A 22,377-nucleotide genomic window follows, 5' to 3' on the forward strand; every position below is an offset into this window, starting at 1 on the left:
CGCTTTTGTGCACCGCCCCGCGTCCCGCTGCCGCCGCCGCTCCGGATCCCGCCGTGCCGCCTCCAGTCGAGCCTTGCCGAGCCGAGCCCCCGCGCATGGCCCCCCGCAGGTAGCCGCTCTCCGGACGGGTAAGGCTCTGCGGGTCCGTGGGTGCGTGCAGCCGGGCTGCGAGCTCGGTTTTCTTTGGCTCTTTCATTTTTATATTATTTTTTTCCCGTCGGTGCCGATTTGGAGTTTCGCTTGTCTTCGTTGTTCTTTCCCCATCCCCTTTCCCCGAAGGTCAGCCCGCTTCCGAAGGTCGCTGGCGGGTTGCGGGGTTCCGCTCCGCGGCTCGGGCTCCGTGCGGGGCTGATCGCAGCGGGGCCGCGTTGCGGGCGCTCGTGTTGTCGGGATGCTCCCAACTCGTGTCAGACCCAGCACTGGGTCTCTACTGTCCGGGTTGGTGCCGAGCACCGCAAGCCACAGTACTTGAGAACCGTGCATACAATCGTTTTCTCGCCTGACGTGGCCGAATGCCGCTTGGGTAGTGGATTCCTCTTCTCCTGCTGCTTTTTGCCTCCTCCCCGATTCCCGTTGGCTTCTCTCAGCCTCTCGCACACCGACCCGCTGCGGGTTTGGCTGCACACAGTGAGCCCTAACCCTGAGCTCCATCCCTTATGGCCGTGCTGGGGATGCTGAGGATAGCCGGCTCGGATGGGGCCCTGGGCAACTTCATCTGGTGGGTGGCAACCAGCCCACAGCAGGAGCTTGGAGCTGTGGGGTTTTTGAGGTCCCTTCCCACCCAAACCGTTCTGTGATTCAGTGACTCTTTGTAGGTTGGGGTTTGTGCAGAGTTCGGGTGATGCTGGGGGTTTCGGGAGTCAAGCGGCAGTTCTGTGCTACCTGAGGGTCTGCTGCCCTTACGATGGAAGGGCTTTGGGGTTTCTCCTGCTCTTCAGTGCTTTCCTCCCCACCTCTGCCTCAGGAAGGTTTCCCAGCCCATAGAAGCTCCTCCGTTGCAAGCCGGGCTGGATGGGCTGCCAGCCTGCTGGGGTGTGGGCATAGGGGCTCTTTTTGCATCTTCCTTCTCTAAACGGTTTCTGGTGCTGCAGTTTTTTCCATCGGTCTCATTGCAAAGAGATGCAGTCTGGCTTTTCGTACAGAACAGAACCTGCAAGCTGATGGACAGAGCAGCATGAAAACTCTTCTCTTCCCTCCATCCCTTCCCAGACACTGCAATGGACTGGCAATGCATCCTGATGTGAGCATGCAGCTTGGACTTGCTTTGTTTTCTGAGTTTTGCTGTTGGGAAGGGCCCGGTGGGGATGGCAAGGATTGCAATGGTGCTGGCAGAACTTGGTGCTGCACATCTGTCCCTCCTGTTGTAGAGCTGCTGCTGGAGGGAAGTGAGTCAGGGAGGTGAGAGGGTCATTAGCTCCAGTGGGAAAGGAATTAAAGACTTTCAGTGACAGCTCATCTGCTCCGAGGAAATAAGGTTTTTCTCTCTACAAATCTCTGCATTTCACTGTATCCCCAGGTCCAGCTCAGGAAGGGGCTGCGTGTCCCTGGAGGCAGCAGAGCCCTCAGCTCCTGCAGTGCGATGGGCCATGGGCTGCTGTCTGCCAGCTGCAGGCAATGTGTTCTGGGCTCGGTCCTTCCCACTCCCCTCTGCACATATCCCGGCCAAGTGCAGCGTGCACAGCAATGTGCAGAATGTCAGCTGTGCACCGGGAAGATGGAAAATGCATTATAGAGCCATAAGAAGGGGAATATGGAATTTTATCCTTTTTTTCCCCTTGGAGCCCTCAGACGCTCCTCAGTCTTTGCAGAAGAGCTCTAAATGGCCCACTGATCTCTAACCTGGCAGAATACCCTGAATCCCCAGACTGTATTTATTTTCCCATTTAAGCTCTGTGAGGCAAAGTGGGTGATGGGACGTTTTTCCAGGAACCCTTCCAGGAAAGGCATCCATACAGCAGTGTGGTTCCAGCCTTGCTCCCTCTGTTCTCCCTCTGCTGCCTCCTTGGCTCTCTGCACATTCCTTTCAGGTGCCTTTTCTGCCTTTATCAGGTGGGATGCAGAGATGCTCCACGTCATCTCGGTTGTGGCCGACTGTGCTGCCTTTGTGCGATGCGTGGGCACTGGGTTGGCATCTGCCATGTTGCTTTTCTGCAGGAGAGATGAGTTCCATCTGTGAAGGGATGTGTGAGCGCATAAGCACGTGGTTGTGTTGGCATTTTGGTTTGTTTTCAGTCTATCTATCTTCACACTTCTGATCCAGTCTGGCCAAGTAGTCTTCTTATTAGTCACTGAAATGGCAAGCGGTGTCCAACCCAACCGGTGGCCAGCCTGATCACTGTCCCAATCACTGTCCCATCTCATCTTTAATAACAGAAGAATAAAAACCAGAATCATAAAATCATTAAGGTTGGAAAAGATCTCTAAGATCCTCAAGTGCAGCCATCAACCCACCCCTTCCATGCCCATTGACCACGTCCCTCAGTGCCACATCTCCATGGTTCTGGAGCATCTCTGGGACAGTGACCCCACCACCTCTCTGGGCAGCTGTGACACTGCATCACCACTCTTTCTGAGAAGAAATTATTCCTTATATCCAGCCTGAAATTGCAGCCTTCTGCTCCAAAGCCACTGGGGAATGATTCCCTGCAGAAGATGGATTGCTCAGGAAAGCAGAACCAGAGTGATGAGCCTTCCCTGTGCCGCCATGCCAGGAGCTGTGGTGTCCCATACTGGTGACATAGGAAGGAATTTGGTCCCTCAGTGCTGCAGCAGCTGGGGGGAAAGCATTTGGCCAGGTGGGCTGCAAGGTCTTGGGGTCGAGCCTTGTATCTTTGTGCTTGGGGCAGGCTGTGCTGCTGGATGTCATCGTGGCGTCGGCTCTGGGTGTTCCCAGAGCACCAGGGGTGTCCTGGAAGGCTGAGAGTTGGATCTAGACTTGCTGAAGCTTGTAGGACTCAGAGGTGGCAGGTGCCTGTACCACCAAAAGAGGATTCAGCTCCAAAATGCATTCCCCAAACACTTTTTCCGTGGAAGATCCTCGTGTCAATATTAGTGGAAAAAAAGTGGCTCTGGGTCTCTCATAGAACCTGTCCTCTCCCAAGTTAAAACTCACTCTGGCTACCATTTAATCAGCATTTTTGGCAAAAACTGCCCTGGTTTTATGCTTCCCACTCCACAAAACGATCTGGGCAGATGAGACACTGCCATATCGAAACCCAGGGAGGAGCTGAGCTGGAGCTTGGCCTGGCGCTGGAGGAACAGCACAGGACAAAGTCCAGGCAGCGACGTACATGGGCCAGATCCTGGAAGGAGCTGCTCGCTGCGTGGGATGCTGTGCAAACAGTGTGTGCTGGCCAGGCCCTTGGGTGACCTGAGCTCTCAGGTAGTGATTAAACACCACTCCTGTACTACTAGGGCTGTCCTGGAGCATTTGTGTTAATCTGGTCTGTTTAAAGGCTTTTTGTGATTCCGGAGCCTTGCGGGTGCCTGAAGATCCCTAAAGGACTTTGGAAGTTTTGCACGTAACAAGGTTTGGCTGGGGAAAACAGCTTAGGGACAAGGCACAGGGTGAAGTCTTGTAGCTGGTGGTCAAGGTGAATGGACTGGAATATCTGTGTGGACAGGAACTCTTTTTTAAGTACTTTTTCCTTGTTGGCCTCTAACCTGAGAGTGCCCTCAGGGGGACTGTCCCTTTTCTGCATGCTGGGTCACTGCAAAGGCCAACTGATAATATTGTCTGTCCGTGGGTGATGCTGGTGGGTTGACAGCTCAACTTGATGTGTGAAGAGATGATGCAGTCAGTGTAGAAATGGGTGACTGGAAGGAGGTGTGGGCTGGGACCGTGCAGCAAAGCAGTCTGGCAGCTCTGCGAGTGATGATTGTGTGGTACTTGGAGGTGGGAAGTTTGGGTTTGCTTCTGCTGATGTGGATCAATCACAGAATGGTTTGGTTTGACCCAAAGACCATCCAGTTCCATCCATGGGCAGGAACCCACCAGATCAGGTTGCCTAATGTGCATCCCTCCATACATCCACCAGGCTGGGTTGAGCTCCAGGAAGGCTTTCCTTGCTGGTGCAGGGTGCTCTCACTGCAGCCTCAGTGCCTTCTGTTTGCCTTTCAGCATGGAAATACAGTCCAATCCTGATTGCAGTCCTCCTGGCTCCCAGCTTGGCGAGCAGCTTTTGGGAAACCTGAGCACCCAGTTAATAAACTGATGGAATGCTTTTGCTGCTCCTTGGTCTTAATCCTTCCTTGCTGGTGTAACAGAGTAGCCAGAGTCATTAAAGAAACATGCAAAATATTTCAGTTATTTCTATTTGGATGGTGCTGGTGGCAAATAAGGGATAAATAGAGTCTGCATTGAGCTGTGCTTAGTTTGTTGCATCATTGGTTTTATTGGAAGGTTCAAGGTCCAGCTCTCTGAATTGCTGCTGTCTGGGTTCAGCCCAGCTTCAGGGTGCGTTGGAGCTGCGTTGTGCCTAATGAAGAGTTGGGTAGATGGAGAAGCGAGGGGAATGGCTGCATGTGGGTGCTTCTCTAAAACGCTGGGTTGTCATTCTCCATCACTGCCTTCCCAACCTCCTGAGTGCCCGTGGTTAGGTGGGTTTGCTTTGGTGTCTGTCCCATGAGCTGACTCCTGCAGTGCCTCAGAAGCTTCCCCACTAGCCACAGACAGATACCTGTGTGTGGTACCAGCACTTCTGGATGAGCTCCTGGGTGCTGCCTTGAGTTGTGACTGGCTCTGATGGAAGGGCAGCTGTGTTGTTGTCTGCATACCCTAAGGATGGCCTCTGTCTACAGACCAGCTTGGCTTCACCTCTCCTGGCTGAAATGACCTCGTAGGCATGAAGGGTTTGAGGAATGGTGGCTGCTGTTCCCTATGTTTGCTTGCATTGGGGATGGGGATGAAATGCTTTGCTTGCTGGGGCTCTCCCAGAGCACTGAGATGTTGAAGATACGGACAATATGTGTGTCATTCACTGTGCTACCTGGCTGATGACTCAAAAAAAAAAGGGAAAATACTTAAATCATCACAATATATCAGCGTGTTCACATACAGCATTACCAGTATGACTAATAACATGGTGCAAGCCTGCTCGGCTTTGGGATGGGACTGGCTGGGGAGAGGGAGTTTTACACTCGTGAGTTGTGTCACAGAAGACAAGCTCAAACAATTAGCTTTGGTACTGATGGAGAATGTGCTGTAACTGTCTTCATCTCTGAAGGGAAAGTTGGGGGATCAGCTCGTTGCAATCTTGGTGTGTGTCCAGGAGCATCACTGAGGGCTTTGAATGGTGCCCTTACAGCACTGTGCATAACCAGGGAGTACAGTGAGGGAAACATAAGTATGTTAAAAGACAGCTATTCCCTTTGCAGAGCTTGGAAAAAATTGCCTGTACATCTATTGCATGAGTCTTGAGGTGTTGGTAGACGCAGCTGTGTTCTGCTTAACTGCATGTTGGCATCCTTTTGGCTGTTCTTGCAGTTCTTGAGAAATGAGAAGAGGAAACCATTCGGTTAGAGGCTGAGGAAAGCTGAAGGATGTCTTTCATGCATCTGTGTGCATTGAGTTGTACAGATGTACGTGTGCTGTGCAGTCCCTAGTTGGAAGGGGTCTGTTTGGGGGGGGAATGAAGCAACCTGTGCTCCTTACAAGCCTGCAGTGTTGGATTTTGGGCTGGTGGGCAGCAGGTTGGCTGCATGCTCTGGCTCGTGAGATAGCACTATCCCCTCCATGTTTGTGATGAGGGCCACAGAACGTGTCTGCTAAATCCCACGTGTGGCACATCCTATAAAACAAGGCAGCCGTGCTGCAAGGTTCTGTTTGGGGCCGTTTCTGACATAATCCATCAAGAAGCAGTCTGCTCTCTGACTTACTGCTGGAAGTGTGTGGTTGTGGATGGATGAGCAGTTGCTTACCTAGCATTACCAAAGCAACGAGTTGTTGCTTTCCATGACTCATGAAAATGCACTGTAGGTTCTCTTAAGAATGGCTGAGATCATTTTTTGGCCAGGGCCAAGGATCTGGTTTCTTTAGCAAATAGCAGTGGAGGTGGAGGGATGGGGATTTCCAAACTCGTTTCTTTGCATGGGTGAGCTGGATTTTTGAGCTTGCTTAATGAGATACTTTTTTCATTTGAAAAGAAGGGGAAAAAGAAAAAGACCTGTAACTTCCACATCTGTTTGGTTTTCGTGGCATGTCCTGTTTTGTTATGTTTTGCCTTACAAGGGGGAAAGGTACCAATAACACTGCAGGGCTGCATGCTGTGTTTTTTCGCTTAAACAGGCGTAGAAACAGGGGTGGCATTTTTCTTCTAATGCAAATCATAGACTTGTTGGAGTTGGAAGGGACTCTGAAAAATCATCCAGTCCAACTGCCCTGCAGTGAACAGGGATACTCACAGCTCCATCAGGTGCTCGGAGTCCCATCCAACCTGACCTTGGCTGTTAGCGAGTTGTGTTTTAGTGTTTGGACAACCTTCTGTCTTTTTATTTTATTTTTATGAAATAATTATTTGAATCACTTTCTGGTTTGGGTTGTTCGCTCTGTAAGGAGCAGCAATCACATCCCTGAGAACCAAGTGGTGCAAGGGGAGCATCAGGTGGAAGGGAATGGGAGCTGTAGGGTAATGGGACAGTCCCCAAGTGTTTAGTGACCACTGCACCCAGCTTGCAGCATCCTCTGCACACCTGTCAGGGGGAGCAGCTGTACCTTAGCACCTAGGAGCATGCAGAGAGGGGAATGCCTCCCTGGAGCTGCACAGGGGCAGCACATCTGTCCTGGGAACAGCAGGAATGCAGCAGTGTAATTGCAGCAGCGTAACTGCCTGGCTGAAAGCCAAGGCTGAGTGGGAACAATGTGACTGAACAGGTTTGTGCTGGCTTCCTGTAATCTCAAAGGTGAGATAATGCAGAAACTCAGAGGAGTTTGCTCTCCTCCTGCTTCCCATTGCTGTGCATCTTGTTTAGCTCGCTAGAGCTTTGGGCACCAAGGGCAAAGACCACTGGTTTTATCAGAAGCATTGCCTTACCTCCCTTTTCACAGCACACCATACGTGGAAGCCTTTTGGATCGTAATGATTTATTTCTATGCAGAAAAGGAAATAACTGTGAGCTGCAATCTTCTGTTCTCAGTGCTTGCAGATATGCGGATGCAGGGACAAAGTTCATGACTTCATGCCATTAGCTGCAGCCTACATGCCTGTAACATGGCAGCACTGAGCCCCAGCAGGGCTGCACTGGGCTCTGTAAGATCTAAAGAGGGCTTTTCCAGCAGGACTAGTCCTCAAGATAGGGGAGGTTTAGGTTAGATATTAGGAGGAAGTTTTTCACACAAAGGGTGGTGAGGCACTGGAACAGGTTGCCCAAGGAGGCTGTGGATGCCCCATCCCTGCAGGCATTCAAGGCCAGGCTGGATGTGGCTCTGGGCAGCCTGGTCTGCTGGTTGGTGACCCTGCACATAGCAGGGGGTTGGAACTGGATGAGCATTGTGGTCCTTTTCAACCCAGGCCATTCTGTGACTCTGTGGTTACCAGGTGGGTTATTGCTACGCAGGGAAGACCCAGCAGCAGCTGTAGAACTGGCAGTTCTGCTGAGCGGAGGATGCCAGCAATGAACTGGTGCTGCTGGGCTTCCAGGGCTTTGCACTGCTGGATGCTGGAGAAAAGAGGTGGAAGCAAGATTTGGCAAGCTGTTCTGCTGCGTTTTTTGAACAGTTGTGCCTTCAGATTGCCCGCCAATGCATAGGGTTCTTTTGACTGAGAGGTGCGTCAGAGGGCTTTGTGGTTTCTGGGAAAGTGTTGCTCTGAAAGCTGTGCTTTCTCATCTGTAAATTACAGGTGGGGGTGTTGAAGCCCACCCAGGTTAAGTCATTGCCCCCAGTGTAAGATTTACAGGGTATAACAGAGGGGAAAGAGTCCTAAATCCCATTCCTTCCTCCAAAAAAGAAATAATAAAGTTTGAAAGAGTGAACTTACGATTTTTTTCCTTTTGGTTTAAACATTCCAGACTTCATGACTTACCTTTCTTTCTTCAGCTTTGACATCTGCAAGTACTTCTTTTTAATCAAAAATAAGGAAGCGTGGATTCTGATGTAATCATGTGATTCCAGGAAACTGGCTACTAATGAAAAACACCAAATCGTGTGAGAATTTGCAATGCTCAGGGTCAGCCCATGGCCCAGCATCTGAACTAGAAACCAAAGCAGAACTTTCTATTTTCAACACTCTTTTCAGTGTTGTGACCGGCGAGCATTGCTTCATCATCCATTGACGCTCATCCAGTTGCAAGAGGAGATGTAGGTTGCATGGCTCCCCAAACCCTTTGGTTCTTTGTATTGTCCCCTTCTCTGTGCTGGACAGGATCGTGCTTGAGTGCTCAGAGACGCACAGGTTCTCCAGTAATACTGAAATGAAGTTCTTGCACTGCTTGAGGCTGCTGGGAGAGAAATTAATGGACTGACTTGGGTGCCTTGGAGCTCATTGGAGCTGAAAGACCACGTGCGAGGCCTCATTGGCTTAATTCTCCTTGGGCAAGTCTTGTGAGCTTGAAAGAAATGAAATGAAAGAAATAACAGCAGGAAGGGAGATGTCTTCGAAGGGCAGTGCTCTCCCAACGTGAGCAGGCGAGCAAAGCCAGCACGTTTTCTTCACACCACGGGAGATATTTATTCTGTGACTAAGCATAAAAGTTAAGAGATGGAAAAGGTCCTATGAGATCATATCGTCCACCTCCCTGCTGGCACGCGGTTTTTTCCCTGGGGTGTATTTATGAATGGGCTGTCAAGCAGATGGGACTCATTTACTGGAGGTACCATGGAGCAGCCCATGCAGGTGTGGGATTCCGTGCACATGTGACTCCACTTGCATGTGCACGAGTTGCTTGCAGCAAGAGGATTTGATAGTAAATCAGACTCAGCATTCTTTGCGTGCCTCGAGCCTTCCCGTTGACTTGCTGCAGCTCGGTTTCTGCAGGCGTCAGCCCGTCTTTTTTGGGATGTTCTAAGGATAAGCTAATTTTGCTTGACGTTTATGATGGAGTAGGTGGTTTGAAAACTAATAATGATAGGAGAAAAAAAAAATAGAATCTTTTTGGTAAGGAGAGGTCAGCCAGCTAGACATCTGCACAGCTGGCCCAGGCTCTACTTGCTGTGGTCTGTGATGGCGTTGAGTGAAGACTCCCGGAGGAGACATCAGAAAGGTGCAGGTGGAAATGCTATTGCTATGACAAACAGATCTGTGCTGGACTTTCAGACCGGAGCTTTGGGACCATCAGCATTGCTTCGTTTATTGCTCTTCAGAACGTGTAACCATAGCACAGCCTCATGCATACGTACTTCTGCTTTTTTTTTTTTTATTTCACACACCCCAGTTTCATTTGTGGCTGAGAGCACTTAGCAACTCACAGATTGCAGTCACTGAGTGTTGGGTAGAAAGGGACAGATTCTGTCCTTACCTAATTCAGGGAAGATTTGGAGCATATGTTGAATGTAGGTGGGGGTTTGGAGCAGAAATTTCTTATCAAGGCATGTGTTGCTTTGCTGTGTTGGGATTGTGTTGGCTTTTGCATCTAGGATACTTTGCTGCTTTCAAGAGCGTCTCCTAGTCAACAGTGATGTGAGATCAACATTTTGGATTGGAAACCAGGACTGTTGTGTGATACAGGTGAGCAGCCAAGCTTGCTTCGCCACTGGTGAGAAGTTTTTGCTGGAGGTGGCCCTGTGTTGGGCCCCTGGGGCTGTGTGTTGGCCTTATGGTCAGTATCCCAACACCATGCTGCATTCTGTGTAGTTTTCTGTAGGTGTTATGGGACATCCCTTGGTGGACCACTCTCTCTGCTGAATCAGGAGAAGTTTTCCCCTAAATTCAAGGAGGGTAGGGGCTGGGTGTTCCATGGCACACACCATGTCCCTGGCACCGATGGTCTTTTTCTTGGCATGTTCCATGGAAGTGACAGTATCGCAGATGACGTTTTCTAGGAAAGTTTCCAACACTTATAAATGAGTCCTGAGATGTGCTTCACCTCCCTTCCTCCAGCAGACGTCTTCTGAGGAGGGGGGAAGAGACAGAAGGGCACAGCACACGCAGAGAGAAAGTCTGCCTTATTATTATTTGATTTGGAGAAATCTTGGTCTAAAGATTTAAAAAGCAATGTACTGCCTGGACACCACCTCTCATCATCAATTAGCAGCATTAAATACTCAGCAGAGAGAGTTAATTAGAAAACTGAAGTCTTTCCATCAGGATAGCCTTCTGGTTTCCACTGAAATGCAGCTGAAGAACTGGAAAGGCTCCTGTATTTTGTTGTGATATGCAGGCATATGTTCCTTTCCATCCTGGAAATTAATTCTGTCTGTCTGAAACTGGGCCGTGGGAATCAATATTGAGTTGCTCAATGTTTCTCAGGGCTCTCTTGGAAGAGGAGCTGACTGTTTCCCTGCTGTGTCTAATAAATGACCTGGTTTTGGAGCAGCTGAACAACTGCTGCTCTGACAGTCCTTGCATTTGAAGGTGTTGCGTGGCTGCCCTGACAGTCCAGGATTGGTCTGTGGTCTCTTGCAGCTGATGGGCTCCTCTCTTCTTTTTAGGTCGTATTTCCTCCAAGGTGCCTTCTGCTGCCTGTGACTTTCCTTTGCACCACACCAGGCTGGAAGCCATAGGAGAGGCACTGGCACAGGAGAAGCTGTGGGTGCCCCATCCCAACGAGTGTTCAAGGCCAAGTTGGATGGGGCCCTGGGCAGCCTGGTCTGGTGGGAGGTGTCTCTGCCTGTGGTACAGGGTTGGAAGCAGATGTCTTTAAGGTCCCTTCCAACCCAAGTCTCTTTTGATGTCAATGAGCTGTCATGCCCAGCTTCAGGCAGCGCAATGCCCTAAACTGAATTTAGAGGCATAACCTGCCTTCTCCTCAGTTTTCCTATCTTTTTTTCCCTACTTATGTTTGGGAAATGAAGGGGAGCCAGCACAGGAACCACAATCATAGAGTCACAGAATAGTTTGGGTTCCAAGGGACCAATGTATATGCTCTGTATAATATTATGCTGCTCAAAAAAAAATAAGACCATGTGCTACCTGCTCTGGTTCCTGCACTGTTGATGGCTCATGTTGTATCATGTGTACACAGTCACACACACAAATGCAAGCACACTTGAGTTCATGTGATACTGTAGGTCAGGAGGACAAGGAGAATAAAACTTATGTGAAAGCTGACCCACGTGTTCCCGTTTCATAATCTCATCACCACCCCATCAATGTGTGCACAAACTGGAGACGGCAGTGTCCTGGGGCTAATGCATTCCTTTCACCCAGAAACACAGCATGCATTTTAATCTTCCCTTGCCACTAAGTGCTCGTTGAGCTTTGCTTTTCCTGCTCTCATCCAGATTCAGAATTACGCAACAGAAGTGGCGTGAGCAAGAAAATAATCAGAGAATAATAGAACATTGGGAGTTGGAAGGAACCCACAAGGATCATCAAGTCCAACACCTGGCTTCACACAGGACCACCCAAAAATCAGTCTGTATATCTGAGAGATATGTCCAAACCTTTCTGGAGCTGTGAAAAGGATCGTGAGGTGACTCTATGGGGCTGATCCTCTGGTCCTGGTCTCCTCATGTTGCCATGGGTCTTCTTGCTGATAGGAATCATAGAATGGCCTGTGTTGAACAGGACCACAATGACCATCTAGTTTCAACCCCCTCCTATGTGCAGGGTTGCCAAGCACCAAACCAAGCTGCCCAGAGCCACATCCAGCCTGGCCTTGAATGCCTGCAGGGATGGGGCATCCACAACCTCCTTGGGCAACCTGTTCCAGTGCCTCACCACCCTCTGGGTGAAAAACTACCTCCTAATATCCAACCTAAACCTCCCCTGTCTCAGTTTAAGACCATTCCCCCTTGTCTTATCACTATCCACCCTCATAGGGGTAGGCAGGCTACAATGACCAGGCAGCTGCTGAGAGAGCAGAAAGTAGTCAGTAAGTCTGAGCCCTCAGCTCCTCTGTGAATCAGAAAGTTGTGTTTCAATCAATCAAATGCAGATGGGCTGCAGAGGTGAGGCTGCAGCTTGTTAGGGCAGCCAGCTGAGAGGCCTATCGATTGCAGCCGGTAGAAGCTAATGGTGGCATATGAGGGCCGGTAGGGCAAACTGTGGGAGAGCTGAGATGTCAGTGGGAAGCTGGGAATGAGGGAAAATGGGTCTGTTAGCAAGTAGGTTGCCTTGGGGGATGGCAGAGCAGCTTCTATGCTTATATCAGGATAGGCCATGAGGTCTGGCAGTCTAACTGGGGGATGGCTGGGCCTCCTCTCACCTGCTCCAGAGCCTATTGTGGGGATTGGGTTGGTTCTGAGGTGCTGTTATCCTGAGGGAGAACTGGGTGTTCCAGGCAATGGGCTCTCATATCAGGTTCTCCATTGTGTGACATTGGCTTGGCAGCTCTTTGGGGCAAGGTTTCATGTGTCCGGGGATGTGATTTTACCCTGGATAAGGGGAAATGATACATGACGTTGTTCTTCTGAATGCAAAGAAACCGTCGTCATTAACAGGGATGTCTGTTTGTGTTTTTGTAACAAACACGTACATATATGCAAAATACACTCATCCTGACTTGATGTTCTCTGCTTTTTTGGTGTTTTTTTTGTTGTTGTTGTTGTTTTGTTTTGTTTTTTGCTGATGGAGGAGCCCTTTTGAATACTTGTGATTGCTTCCTTGTTTTATGGTTTTCTGGCAGCTGGTGATCTCTGTACAAAATCAACACTTTTTTTTTTTTTTTTTTATGTACCAGTGTAAATTACTTCTTATTCCACTGAATTTGGTAAAGGGATTATTACTGGAAAGCAGAAAAATGAAACCAACTGAGAAAAGCTTACTGGAACGTGTTGGATGAGTTGTTGCATTTACAGAATTACGTGCAGGAAGAGAAAGAGTTGATAGGGGAGAGATCTTAAATCTGACTCTTTTCTGCTGACTCTGAATCTGACTCTTAAAAGGCTGTCGGGGAAGTTAGCAGCTATCTGCCATGCAGGTTTTAAAGCTCATGTTCTACATGAATCTACATGGAATCAGCAGGATGGCTCAGGAGAGATTTCTCGAGCACAGCTGCACTGGTTTGGTCACTTATGATGAAAGGTATGCTCCATTTTAAATGGTGGCTCTTAGGAATGTATGGAGTATCTCTTCTTCTAGCAACGTACTGTTGTGCAAGAGATTCTTAAGCAGTTTTAAGTTGCTGTGTTCCAAAATGGGGAGAAAAATCCTTGGTTGATACGTGTTCGTATCAAATTCCTTGTTGGCTTTTGTGCAGTGTATTTCAGTGCACTGGGTTCCTCCTTACGTGAGCTGTGGGCATGCACACGTGTCACTTCTTGCTTTGCAGCTTGATGAGTGCATGCTCAGGAAAGGTTTTTTTTTCCTCTTCTTGGCTCATGCAGTCTTTCCATTAAGGGCACTTGTAAGATAAACCTGCAAACCTGGGCCCTGCTTACACACATTTGCAGAAAGTCTGTCCCTGTTGCATGCTCATAAATATAGGATTGTAAGCTTGAATGGCTTCTCTTTGACCACACCTGTGTGTTGCGTAGTCTAGATGAGCAGAAGAAGCCATATGAATTGGGCATTCTCAAGTGTCCCCCCAAAATCTAACAATTCTTGTTAATCTAGTGCCTGATTTAGTGGTTGGCAGCCCTGTATGCGGCAAGGGATTGGAACTACATGATCTTTGGGATCCCTTCCAATACAAGCCATTCTGTGACTATGATAATCCAAGGAAATCTTTGATATTTCAACCACTCATTGACTTTGAATCCCTCTTGGCCAAGCCTGCAGGCTGTTTGACCAAGCTATCCGCGTGCCTACGCTTGTATTCTCCCAGCTAAAACAATCTCATTTGCTTTGCTGTTGTTTTTAACACTACCCCAGCCCTGGCCTCTGAAGCTTTTTGAAAATAACATTTACAATAATATTTTTAACAGTTCCGTAGTATACAAAACTCCAGCGCCCTGGCAGGACTCCCGGAAACTTGCTGAAAGTTAATGTGGTCAACTCTTAAAAAGGAGAGATTTTTTCCGCTTGACTCTTGCTTGTTAAACGCTGTGAGCCCAACATGTTGTTCCCTGCTGCTTGAAAAAAACAAGGAAAGTCCCAATTTTAGCAATGCTAGTTTGAGTAGCTTTCCAGCTGAGCCACATTTCAGGGGCAACTGTGGCTTGTTATTATTGTTTTACAGTGATGTGTCCATCCACCTTCAAACCAACACGTGAAGTGGTGCTCAGGCTGGGAATAGGTACTGCTTTCCCTGGGAGCCCTATATATAGGTCTCATTTGGGTACTCATACTCTGCATCCTTGTAGCTGCAGTGATGTTGAGCCACTTGAGCTGTAGAAATGAATTCAGCTCAATCAAATCAAAGCTGCTTTTATTCCAGGTCACAGAATTGTAGAGTTGGAAGGGATCTCAAGAAACCATTGAGTCCATTGCCCCACCAAAGCAAGTCCCCTACAATAGGTTTCACAGTTAGGAGTCCAGTTGGGTCTTGAATATTCTATAGGAGACTTCACAACCTCTCTAGGTGAGAGCATCTATTTGGAGGTTTCCTCTGGCAGTTTCCCAAGCAGATTGGAGCAGTCTAAGTCTCTTGCATGCACAGCTCATACCTGGAATGTGAGCACTGCGTTGCCCCAGCATCCCCGGGAGCTGATTGCTAATCACAGAATCGTAGAATGGCTTGGGTATGAAGGGACCTTGACGGTGTTGGGTTGGAAGGGACCATCTAGTTTCACCCCCTGCTGTAAGCTGGTTGCCCCTCACCAGATCAGGCTGCCCAGGGCCCCATCCGACCCAGCCTTCAGCACCTGGAGGTCAGAGATCTTGGTGGAGGAGAAGTGGGATGCTGCTTCAAAGTGCTTTGGAGCATGAAAAGGATTTTTCCTTTCCTCCCGCTTCCCTGTTTTCTAAAGGAGATCATAAAAAGGCAGAATTTATACTAGAAACAGGAATGTGTCCTTCTGTAACAGGAAGCTGCTGATATGTATTTTTGCAAAGCCACGGAAATCAACACTGTTTGCAGCCTGATGTGAAGGCTGGCTGTCCTCAGGATTTAGGAGATCTGCGACAACAGAAAACGTTTTTATATCATGGATCTGTAAGATTTCCAGCGCTGTGTGAGCTGTGTGCTCAGTGGGGTCTCTGGGGCTCGCTGGGGCAGAGATGATGAAGAAGAGCACACAGCTCAGCCCATGGGAAATTCACCTGTCTTTCCAATGTTTGCTTGCCTGGTTTCTGTAGGTGCGTGCTTTTGTGATAGAATCAGATTGCAAGTGTCTGAAAGTTCTCCAAAAAGCCATTGGAAAAATCTGACCGTGACAGTGATGGCAGAGTTAAGCTGGGCTGGCTCAGGAATGTAGGGTTAAATCCAGGCTATCTGCACGTGGCCCCAGAGCAAACCCTGAGTGCAGCTCAATTGCTGGAAGTGTTGCATCAATTTTGGAAGCAAAAGCAGTGAGGATTTGAGCTGTTTCCTGTTCTTGTTACAATCAGCCGGAGTTTTTACATTGATTTTTGGTGCACTTCTGTTCTCTCAGTCCACTTTGGCGTGAACCAACCTCCTCAAGATAAGACTTTAAACCTATCTGAGCCCATTACTTTCTTCCTTGCCTCGTCCTTGTCTTGGAAATAGGCAGAGTAGAGCTCACTGTGAGCAGTGCTGTCTCAGGAGGAAGCTGCAGCAGCAAAGGGAGCAATGCTCTCTGTGGCATTCACTTCTCTGCCTTCACCACTGTCTTATCGCTTTCCCTTCCTGCTTGTCTCTCTCAAAATAGGTTGGATAAATATCCTCCTGCTTGCCAGCCCTGAGGCACCGCGGTTGCAGAAGACCCTTTCAGTCCCTACTTGCAGCCATTCCTTCAGAGTGAACTTCCCACATTTGTTGTTTGCATGTTGTGCCTTCATTCAGACTGAAGTGAGTTTTTCCACTGGTGTAAGTAGGAGCTGGTGTCCTCTTACACGAGGAGACTCATAGCAGAAGTATAAGCTTGTTACTCCAAGATTAATTATGTATATATACATATGTACGTATTTTGGAAAGAGTAGCAGGTTTGTAGTGTACTCAGTGCATAACCTTTGGGCTGTGCAGAGGAGGATGGACTCCAGGTCTCAATTCCTTGCCCTTTCTTCCACCAGCCCAAAGGATAGTGGGGAAGTGCTGTGTGAAGAGTGGTTGTGTTCAGTCTCTGTCCCAGTTGCCGTGCCAAAATCCATCTGTAAACTCTGTGTATGTTTGTTGTTACAGGGTGGATGCTTGAAAGTGGAGGATAAGGTACAAGTGCCTGGGACCGGTGGAATGGAGGCCTGATGTAGATGGAAAGATGGGTAAGAAACACTTCCCCCGAAACACTTAATTCTCTACAGCCTATTAATTTTGGTTGGGGTTACTACTCATGACAGTAGAATGGGAGACACTGCCAAGATGGCCTGCTTGAATGTCACAGAATGTTTTCTTAACTTTTTTTTCTGCTTTCCAGTGGTGCTGAAATGGGATAAATTCTCTTCTTACCACAAGTGTGGTCAGTGGGTTGTGTTCTAGGTGGAGCCTCTTGCCAAGTCTGCCTTGTATTCTAGGCAGAGCACCTTCACTCTGTAATTCTTCACCCAAGGAAGCTTCATTCAAATATTGGTGGCAGGTGAATGGTTGTACTGAGTATCTTGGAGGTCTTTTCCAGCCTTGGTAATTCTGAGATTCACTTTCAAATGGAGCCTTGTGATACTTGCACCTTCCTGTGATGCTGAAGGAGAGTTATTTCTTCATTTAGATGAAGAGTATTTGCAGCTCTGGAGAAACAGAGTGATTCAAATCTTATTGCAGTTGCCAAAGAAAGTTTGTTTTAACAGACATAGGGAAGTGCTGAACTGTTCCTGTTTTAGCATGTGAGTAATCAGATTGGTGGTATTGACCCATACTAGCAGGTGATAAGTGCAAGGGCCCCAGCTCCTTCAGCTTCTTATGCTGTTGGCCATCCAGCTTTATCGTGTTACTTTTACTCTTCCCAATCCTTGGAGTTAATTGCTGCTCAAATGGCTTTGTTGGTGACACATGCCTTACAGCGAGCTGTGTGCTTCTAGTTTGGGGATTCAGCTGGAATTTTATGCATTTATGAGAGTGACAGTACTCTTTGCAGAATAATCAGTGACCTCAAAATTACTTCCAAAGTGGTCAGTACTCCATTTTGCCAGCAATTGGTGGTCCTAGCAATTGTAGGACTCCATTTTTTTAGTTTTGAAAAGAAGTGGTGGCTGAAGAACAACAGCAGGTTCTGCTTCACATAGGTGTTAGAACGTAATTAACACATGGAGCTTGGATGGCTTCCTGACCTGTTGGCCCTCAAGGAAGGAGAAAGCAAAGATCTCAGAGGAATCTTTATGTTGGTTGGCACTTCACTTTTACATTTGCATAATTTACAGACATTCATCCAGAATGTTTGAGGGCGTATTGAAATGGTGGGGGGAAGAGAAAAGAAAGAGGTGGGGGACAATCCCAGTGAATTTAGTCCTTGTATCTGTAGAGCTGGTGGGAGAATGATGTGGAGTTTGGTGGGGATTTCAATTATAAAACTGGAAAATGTGAAGCCACAGCTAAGCTGTTTGTCCTTCCTAATGGAGAAGGGAGAACAGGAGGTTTTCCCTCATCCTGCCCTTAACCTTCCTGCAAGTTGTTTGTTTGTTTTCTTGTTTTAACTCTATTAACTGGAAGAGAGATTTGGGGGTAAAAGAACTCATCTAAAGTCAAGTAAAGAAAGAAAAAAAAAAAGAAAGGGAAGAAGAAGTCCAGACTTGGTTCTGGGTATAAAGAATGACAAATTTCACTTTAAAATCCCTGGTGAAAAACCCCAGAACTTTCTAGGAGAAATTTTCATTTTGAAGACAAAAGCCACTCCTATTCAATGCAATTTTATTTCAAAAAGAAGGAAAGCTAAGCCTTGTTCCCAGGACAGCCTGAGTTGCTTTACGGAGGTCAGTCTGAGTCTTGTGTAGATTTGCAATTCTGCTTATTCAGATAACAGCAGTAGATAACAGCAGGACAAGGGGAAATGGTTTTAAGTTGAGAGAGGGAAGATTTAGGTTGGATGTCAGGGGGAAGTTCTTTACAGAGAGAGTGGTGAGGTGCTGGAACAGCTGCCCAGAGAGGCTGTGGATGCCCCATCCCTGGAGGTGTTCAAGGCCAGGTTGGATGGGGCCCTGGGCAGCCTGGTCTAGCATCAAATGGGGAGGTTGGTGGCCCTGCATGTGGCAGGGGGGTTGGAGCTTCATGATTCTTGAGGTCCCTTCCAACCCTGACCATTCTGTGATTCTGTGGTTATTCCTGTGCATGTACAGAAGGTGCTGTGCCTGTCTCCTCCCAGATGTCATTGCTTGGAGCATTGGGGCTCATCACCACACGCCCTGTATGTGTGCTTGTTTCCCCCATGTATTGGGATGTGGGAACGTTTTCAAGGGACAAGCAGAGAATTTGCAGTCATTTCATTGATTCCCTTCTGGTGAACCACAGAGAGGGTGTGTCGGACGAACTGATCTCTAGAAGTCCCTTCCAGATCTGCCTTTCTTCCCAGGATCCTATTTATAGTGTGCACAGAGTCTCAGAGTTCAGTGTGGCACTGTTCCTGGACGCATTGTAGGGTGGCTGTGTGATCTTGCACAGACCACAAGATGGGAAGTGGGGACTTGTGGCATCTCTGTGGGCAGCACCTCTGACATAGCAACCAGCACCAGAGCTCAGTGCTGCACACAAATTGCTTTGCTCTTGCAGGACCAACACAGCATGCCTGCATGTGCCAGCTTAGGGCTAGCCTAGGGGTCCTTGGAACTGTGGGTTCTGTTGTGTAGATATGACCATAACCACACCTCTGAACATCTATACCTGTTCTCTTCTATCCATGAAGGACCTGGAGGTCTTTGTGTAGGATAGGACAGAGGGCTCATTTTCTGAGGGCAGAGGAACTGAATGCAGCCTAAGAGCTTGGGGCAGAATTATTCTCATTTTTCTTCATGCTTTGGTGTTGGAACAATCACTTGGGCTCCTGTTCAGTATTGCCCTGTGGCAAATATGTAACTGTTCTACAAAAAAAGTAGCATGGTGAGAACTTTAGGATAGTTTGTAGTTGGAAATGGCTTTTGAAGGAGTTAGTGATTTGTATGGGGAGATACACGGTCACAGTATAGGTGTGGAGAAGCTAAATGTGTGCTTCCCAAGTGCATCACATCTTAGATCTAGAGATGCAGTAGTTTGAAAAGACTGAGCGTAGATCCAAGAGAGACATGTTCATGGAGATGACCCCCTCACTGGACACTGATCTGCCAAAATTGTGCAGTATCCTGCACCTGGGTACTGCAATTCCTTCTGGTTGGAGGAATAATGAAGTTGTTTTTAACGTGATTGTTGGGTTGCCACGTGCCTCTTATTTTGATTTCCTCAACCTCATTAATGGGAGAAAATCAGAGTGGAGAACACGTGTCCCAGTGTCTCACCTCTCACTCCTGGTACACTCCAGCTCACACTCCATTTCCATCCGCCATTCCTCTCAGTGGGTTCGTGGCTTCTTTATTGTTTGATCAAAATTGGGCTGGGAGCCAACAAGTGCATATGACACTTCCAGAGATATCCACTTAATGCAGTGCAGTGAGCGGAGCATAGCCAATGGCAGTTAAGAAATGCTGTGCTGAAACATGGCATCATGGTAAATTGCAGAAGTTCACAGAATCATAGAATGGCCTGGGTTGAAAAGGAGCACAATGCTCATCCAGTTCCAACCCCCTGCTATGTGCAGGGTCACCAACTAGCAGACCAGGCTGCTCAGAGCCACATCCAGCCTGGCCTTGAATGCCTGCAGGGATGGGGCATCCACAGCCTCCTTGGGCAACCTGTTCCATCACAACCCTCTGTGTGAAAAACTTCCTCCTAATATCTAACCTAAACCTCCCCTGTCTCAGTTTAAAACCATTCCCCCTTATCCTATCACTATCCATTCTCACAAACAGCCATTCCCCCTCCTGTTTATACGCTCACTTCAAGTACTGGAAGGCCACAATGAGGTTTCCCTGGAGCTTTCTTTTTTTCAAGCTAAACAAGCCCAGTTCCCTCAACCTTTCTTCATAGGAGGGTTGCTCCAGCCCTCTGATCATCCTCGTGGCCCTTTTCTGGACCTGTAGTAAGAGCTCTGTATCTTTCTCGTGCTCATTACCCAACTTTTTTCTTTTTGAAAACCAGGTTGAATTGCAGCAGTTTGAGCACATCAAGCTTTCCAACTCAGGCTTTGCTATTTTCTAGAGATGTCCAATTTAAGATCCTTCTCCCTTTCCTAGTGATGTTGTGCCCTGGAGCCCGTTTCAGGTCATGCCTGTCTCTTTGGGAACCTGGGGAGTAGAGGTTCAGCCCCACATTGCTGTAATTGAGATGCTGCAGCCGTTGCTGCAGCAGTAACAGATGAGGAGTTCATAGGCTCAGGGCTGTGACTCTGAGCACTGGAAGTAGCTGAGCTGGGACAGAGAAAGAGGTCTTTATGAGCCTGCGAATAACCTTCGCAAGTATCAGAGGCAGTCAGGGGAAATAACTTGCCAACCATGTTTCTTACTGGATAAACATTTTCTTCCTTTCAAGTGCGCTCAAGAGATGTACAGGTTGTAGGGAGAGGTAATATCTTTTATTAGACCAAACTGATAGAGGTGGAAAAAAACAGGCTGGCTTTTAGGTAGCTCTTCTTCAGAAGCAGCAGAATTTAAGCAAAGCTGGAAAAATGGCTGGAAAAACTGCCCTAGGTTCAGTTTAATTATGTTAATCCATTACAGGAAAAGGTAAGTAGTGTCTTTGGAGCCAAGGGAGTGGGTTAGCAAAAAAAGCTGTGAACGGCAGTTGTGGATGGAGGGAGAAAAACCAGGACCTTTGAAGTGGTGAGGAGTTCTGCAGGCAGATGCTAAAGGAGAAAATGCATCATACCATAAAACAGACAGCTCCCGAATTTTCTTTTTTTCCTCTCAGTGGAACTGTGGGCTTAAAAGAATTTCTGAAAATGTGGTTATTTTGGTTCTGTAACAGTTGAGTCCTTGCTTGCATGTCTCCTAGAAGCCTTGTGAGAGTAATCTGCGATAACAAATGAGGGTCAACTGGTTTGTCCAAGAGGCAGAGATCTAGCGTGGTTTATCTCGAAGCAGCTCTGTGCCTTTACAGGAAAGCCCTAAATCTTGCTGCTGCATTCCTGTCCCTTCCTCCAGTCTTCCTGAGGGCTGCAACTGGGAGTTGCCCAGTGCAGGAGTCAGTTCATGGCTAGGAAGCATTCGGCAGCTGGAACGGTCAAGGTTGGGTTAAGTTTCACTTTGGTACTCCATGGGATAAATACTTGCTCTTTGGCAAACAGAGATAGGCTTATTTAATCTTTGCTGTGCTTTAGATTGCTTTATGGGCTTTGATAACAAGCTGTTCACTAGTCGAGTGCTACGTGAGGGCTTTCGTCATTCTGGCTGCACTACCTGTGTGTGTAAAGTTGCTTAACATGGAAGGTTTGCATTATGGCCCTGTTCCACGGAGAAGTTTGGAGGCACTTAGAGGCAAAACATGTAGCAGGGGGCAATTAGCTGAGGAAGGTGATGGGGTAGGGATTGGGTGATGATAGAGAGTGGGTGGTGATGGCACCATGGGGTCCCCTCCAGTCCTTCATGGCTGGGGGACGTGGCCAGGCCTAAGCAACCCCTGCAGCCCAGAGTAGCCATGGTGGCTGTGCCTCCGATTGCTTGGTGTTTAAGAGCATCATTCTCACCTCTCCTAGACTGAGGTGAATTCCCTGTAGCATCACTACAGTTCTTTGCTTCCCCTGAGGAAATTCAGAGGGTGGTTGGAGTTCTTCATTAGCTCACATAGTGTGCCTAAAATATGTTACGATGTCCATGTTTATTGGCTGATTCATTCCTTTTTGCTGTTTTTTGGTGGCTCTTGTCAATGTGTTGAGAGTCCAAACACTAAACACTGCATTAGAGGGGTTTGCTTATTTGTGCTGATGAGTATTTTGGGGACTGGTCGGATTCTGTCATTGTGGTAATTGGAATCAGTATTACACGTGATAGATAATTGTATTAATAACCTCTTAAAATGATTACTGATGTAGCTTTTTAAAACAGATTTTGCCTTTCCTCTAAGTCCATTACTGACTGTTATTGTAGAATCATGGAATTGAGTTAGAAGTGACCCCTGAAGGCCATCTGGTCCAACTCCACTGCAGTGATCAGAGGCACCTACAGCTCCATCAGGTGCCCAAAGCCCCATCCAGTCTGACCTAGAGTGTCTACAACATCTGTCCCCTTCTGCAAGGGAATGTAAAAAGAAGAGGTTTTGATCCAAATAAGTTCT

The 22,377-nt window shown here is 47.9% G+C and overlaps 1 protein-coding gene across 4 annotated transcripts in view; it reads left to right on the top strand.

The window, feature by feature from the left end:
• Positions 1 to 22,377, top strand: part of LOC116238245 (mitogen-activated protein kinase kinase kinase 3-like) — a 68,768-nt gene continuing 46,391 nt past the window's right edge. Inside the window, exons 1-3 of one of the 4 annotated variants that reach the window (XM_090143209.1) lie at positions 21 to 128; positions 15,809 to 15,948; positions 16,279 to 16,358. In XM_090143209.1, the coding sequence (XP_089999335.1) occupies positions 16,355 to 16,358 (4 nt within the window). In that variant the 5' untranslated portion in view covers positions 21 to 128; positions 15,809 to 15,948; positions 16,279 to 16,354. Of the gene's footprint in view, positions 151 to 15,808; positions 15,949 to 16,278; positions 16,359 to 22,377 lie in introns of all 4 variants that reach the window. The other 3 variants (XM_031607818.2, XM_090143210.1, XM_090143208.1) reach the window with 3 other exon arrangements.

The sequence above is a fragment of the Phasianus colchicus genome, chromosome 6, assembly GCF_987193195.1.
Source record: "Phasianus colchicus chromosome 6, bPhaCol1.hap1.1, whole genome shotgun sequence".
Taxonomy (NCBI): Eukaryota; Metazoa; Chordata; class Aves; order Galliformes; family Phasianidae; genus Phasianus; species Phasianus colchicus.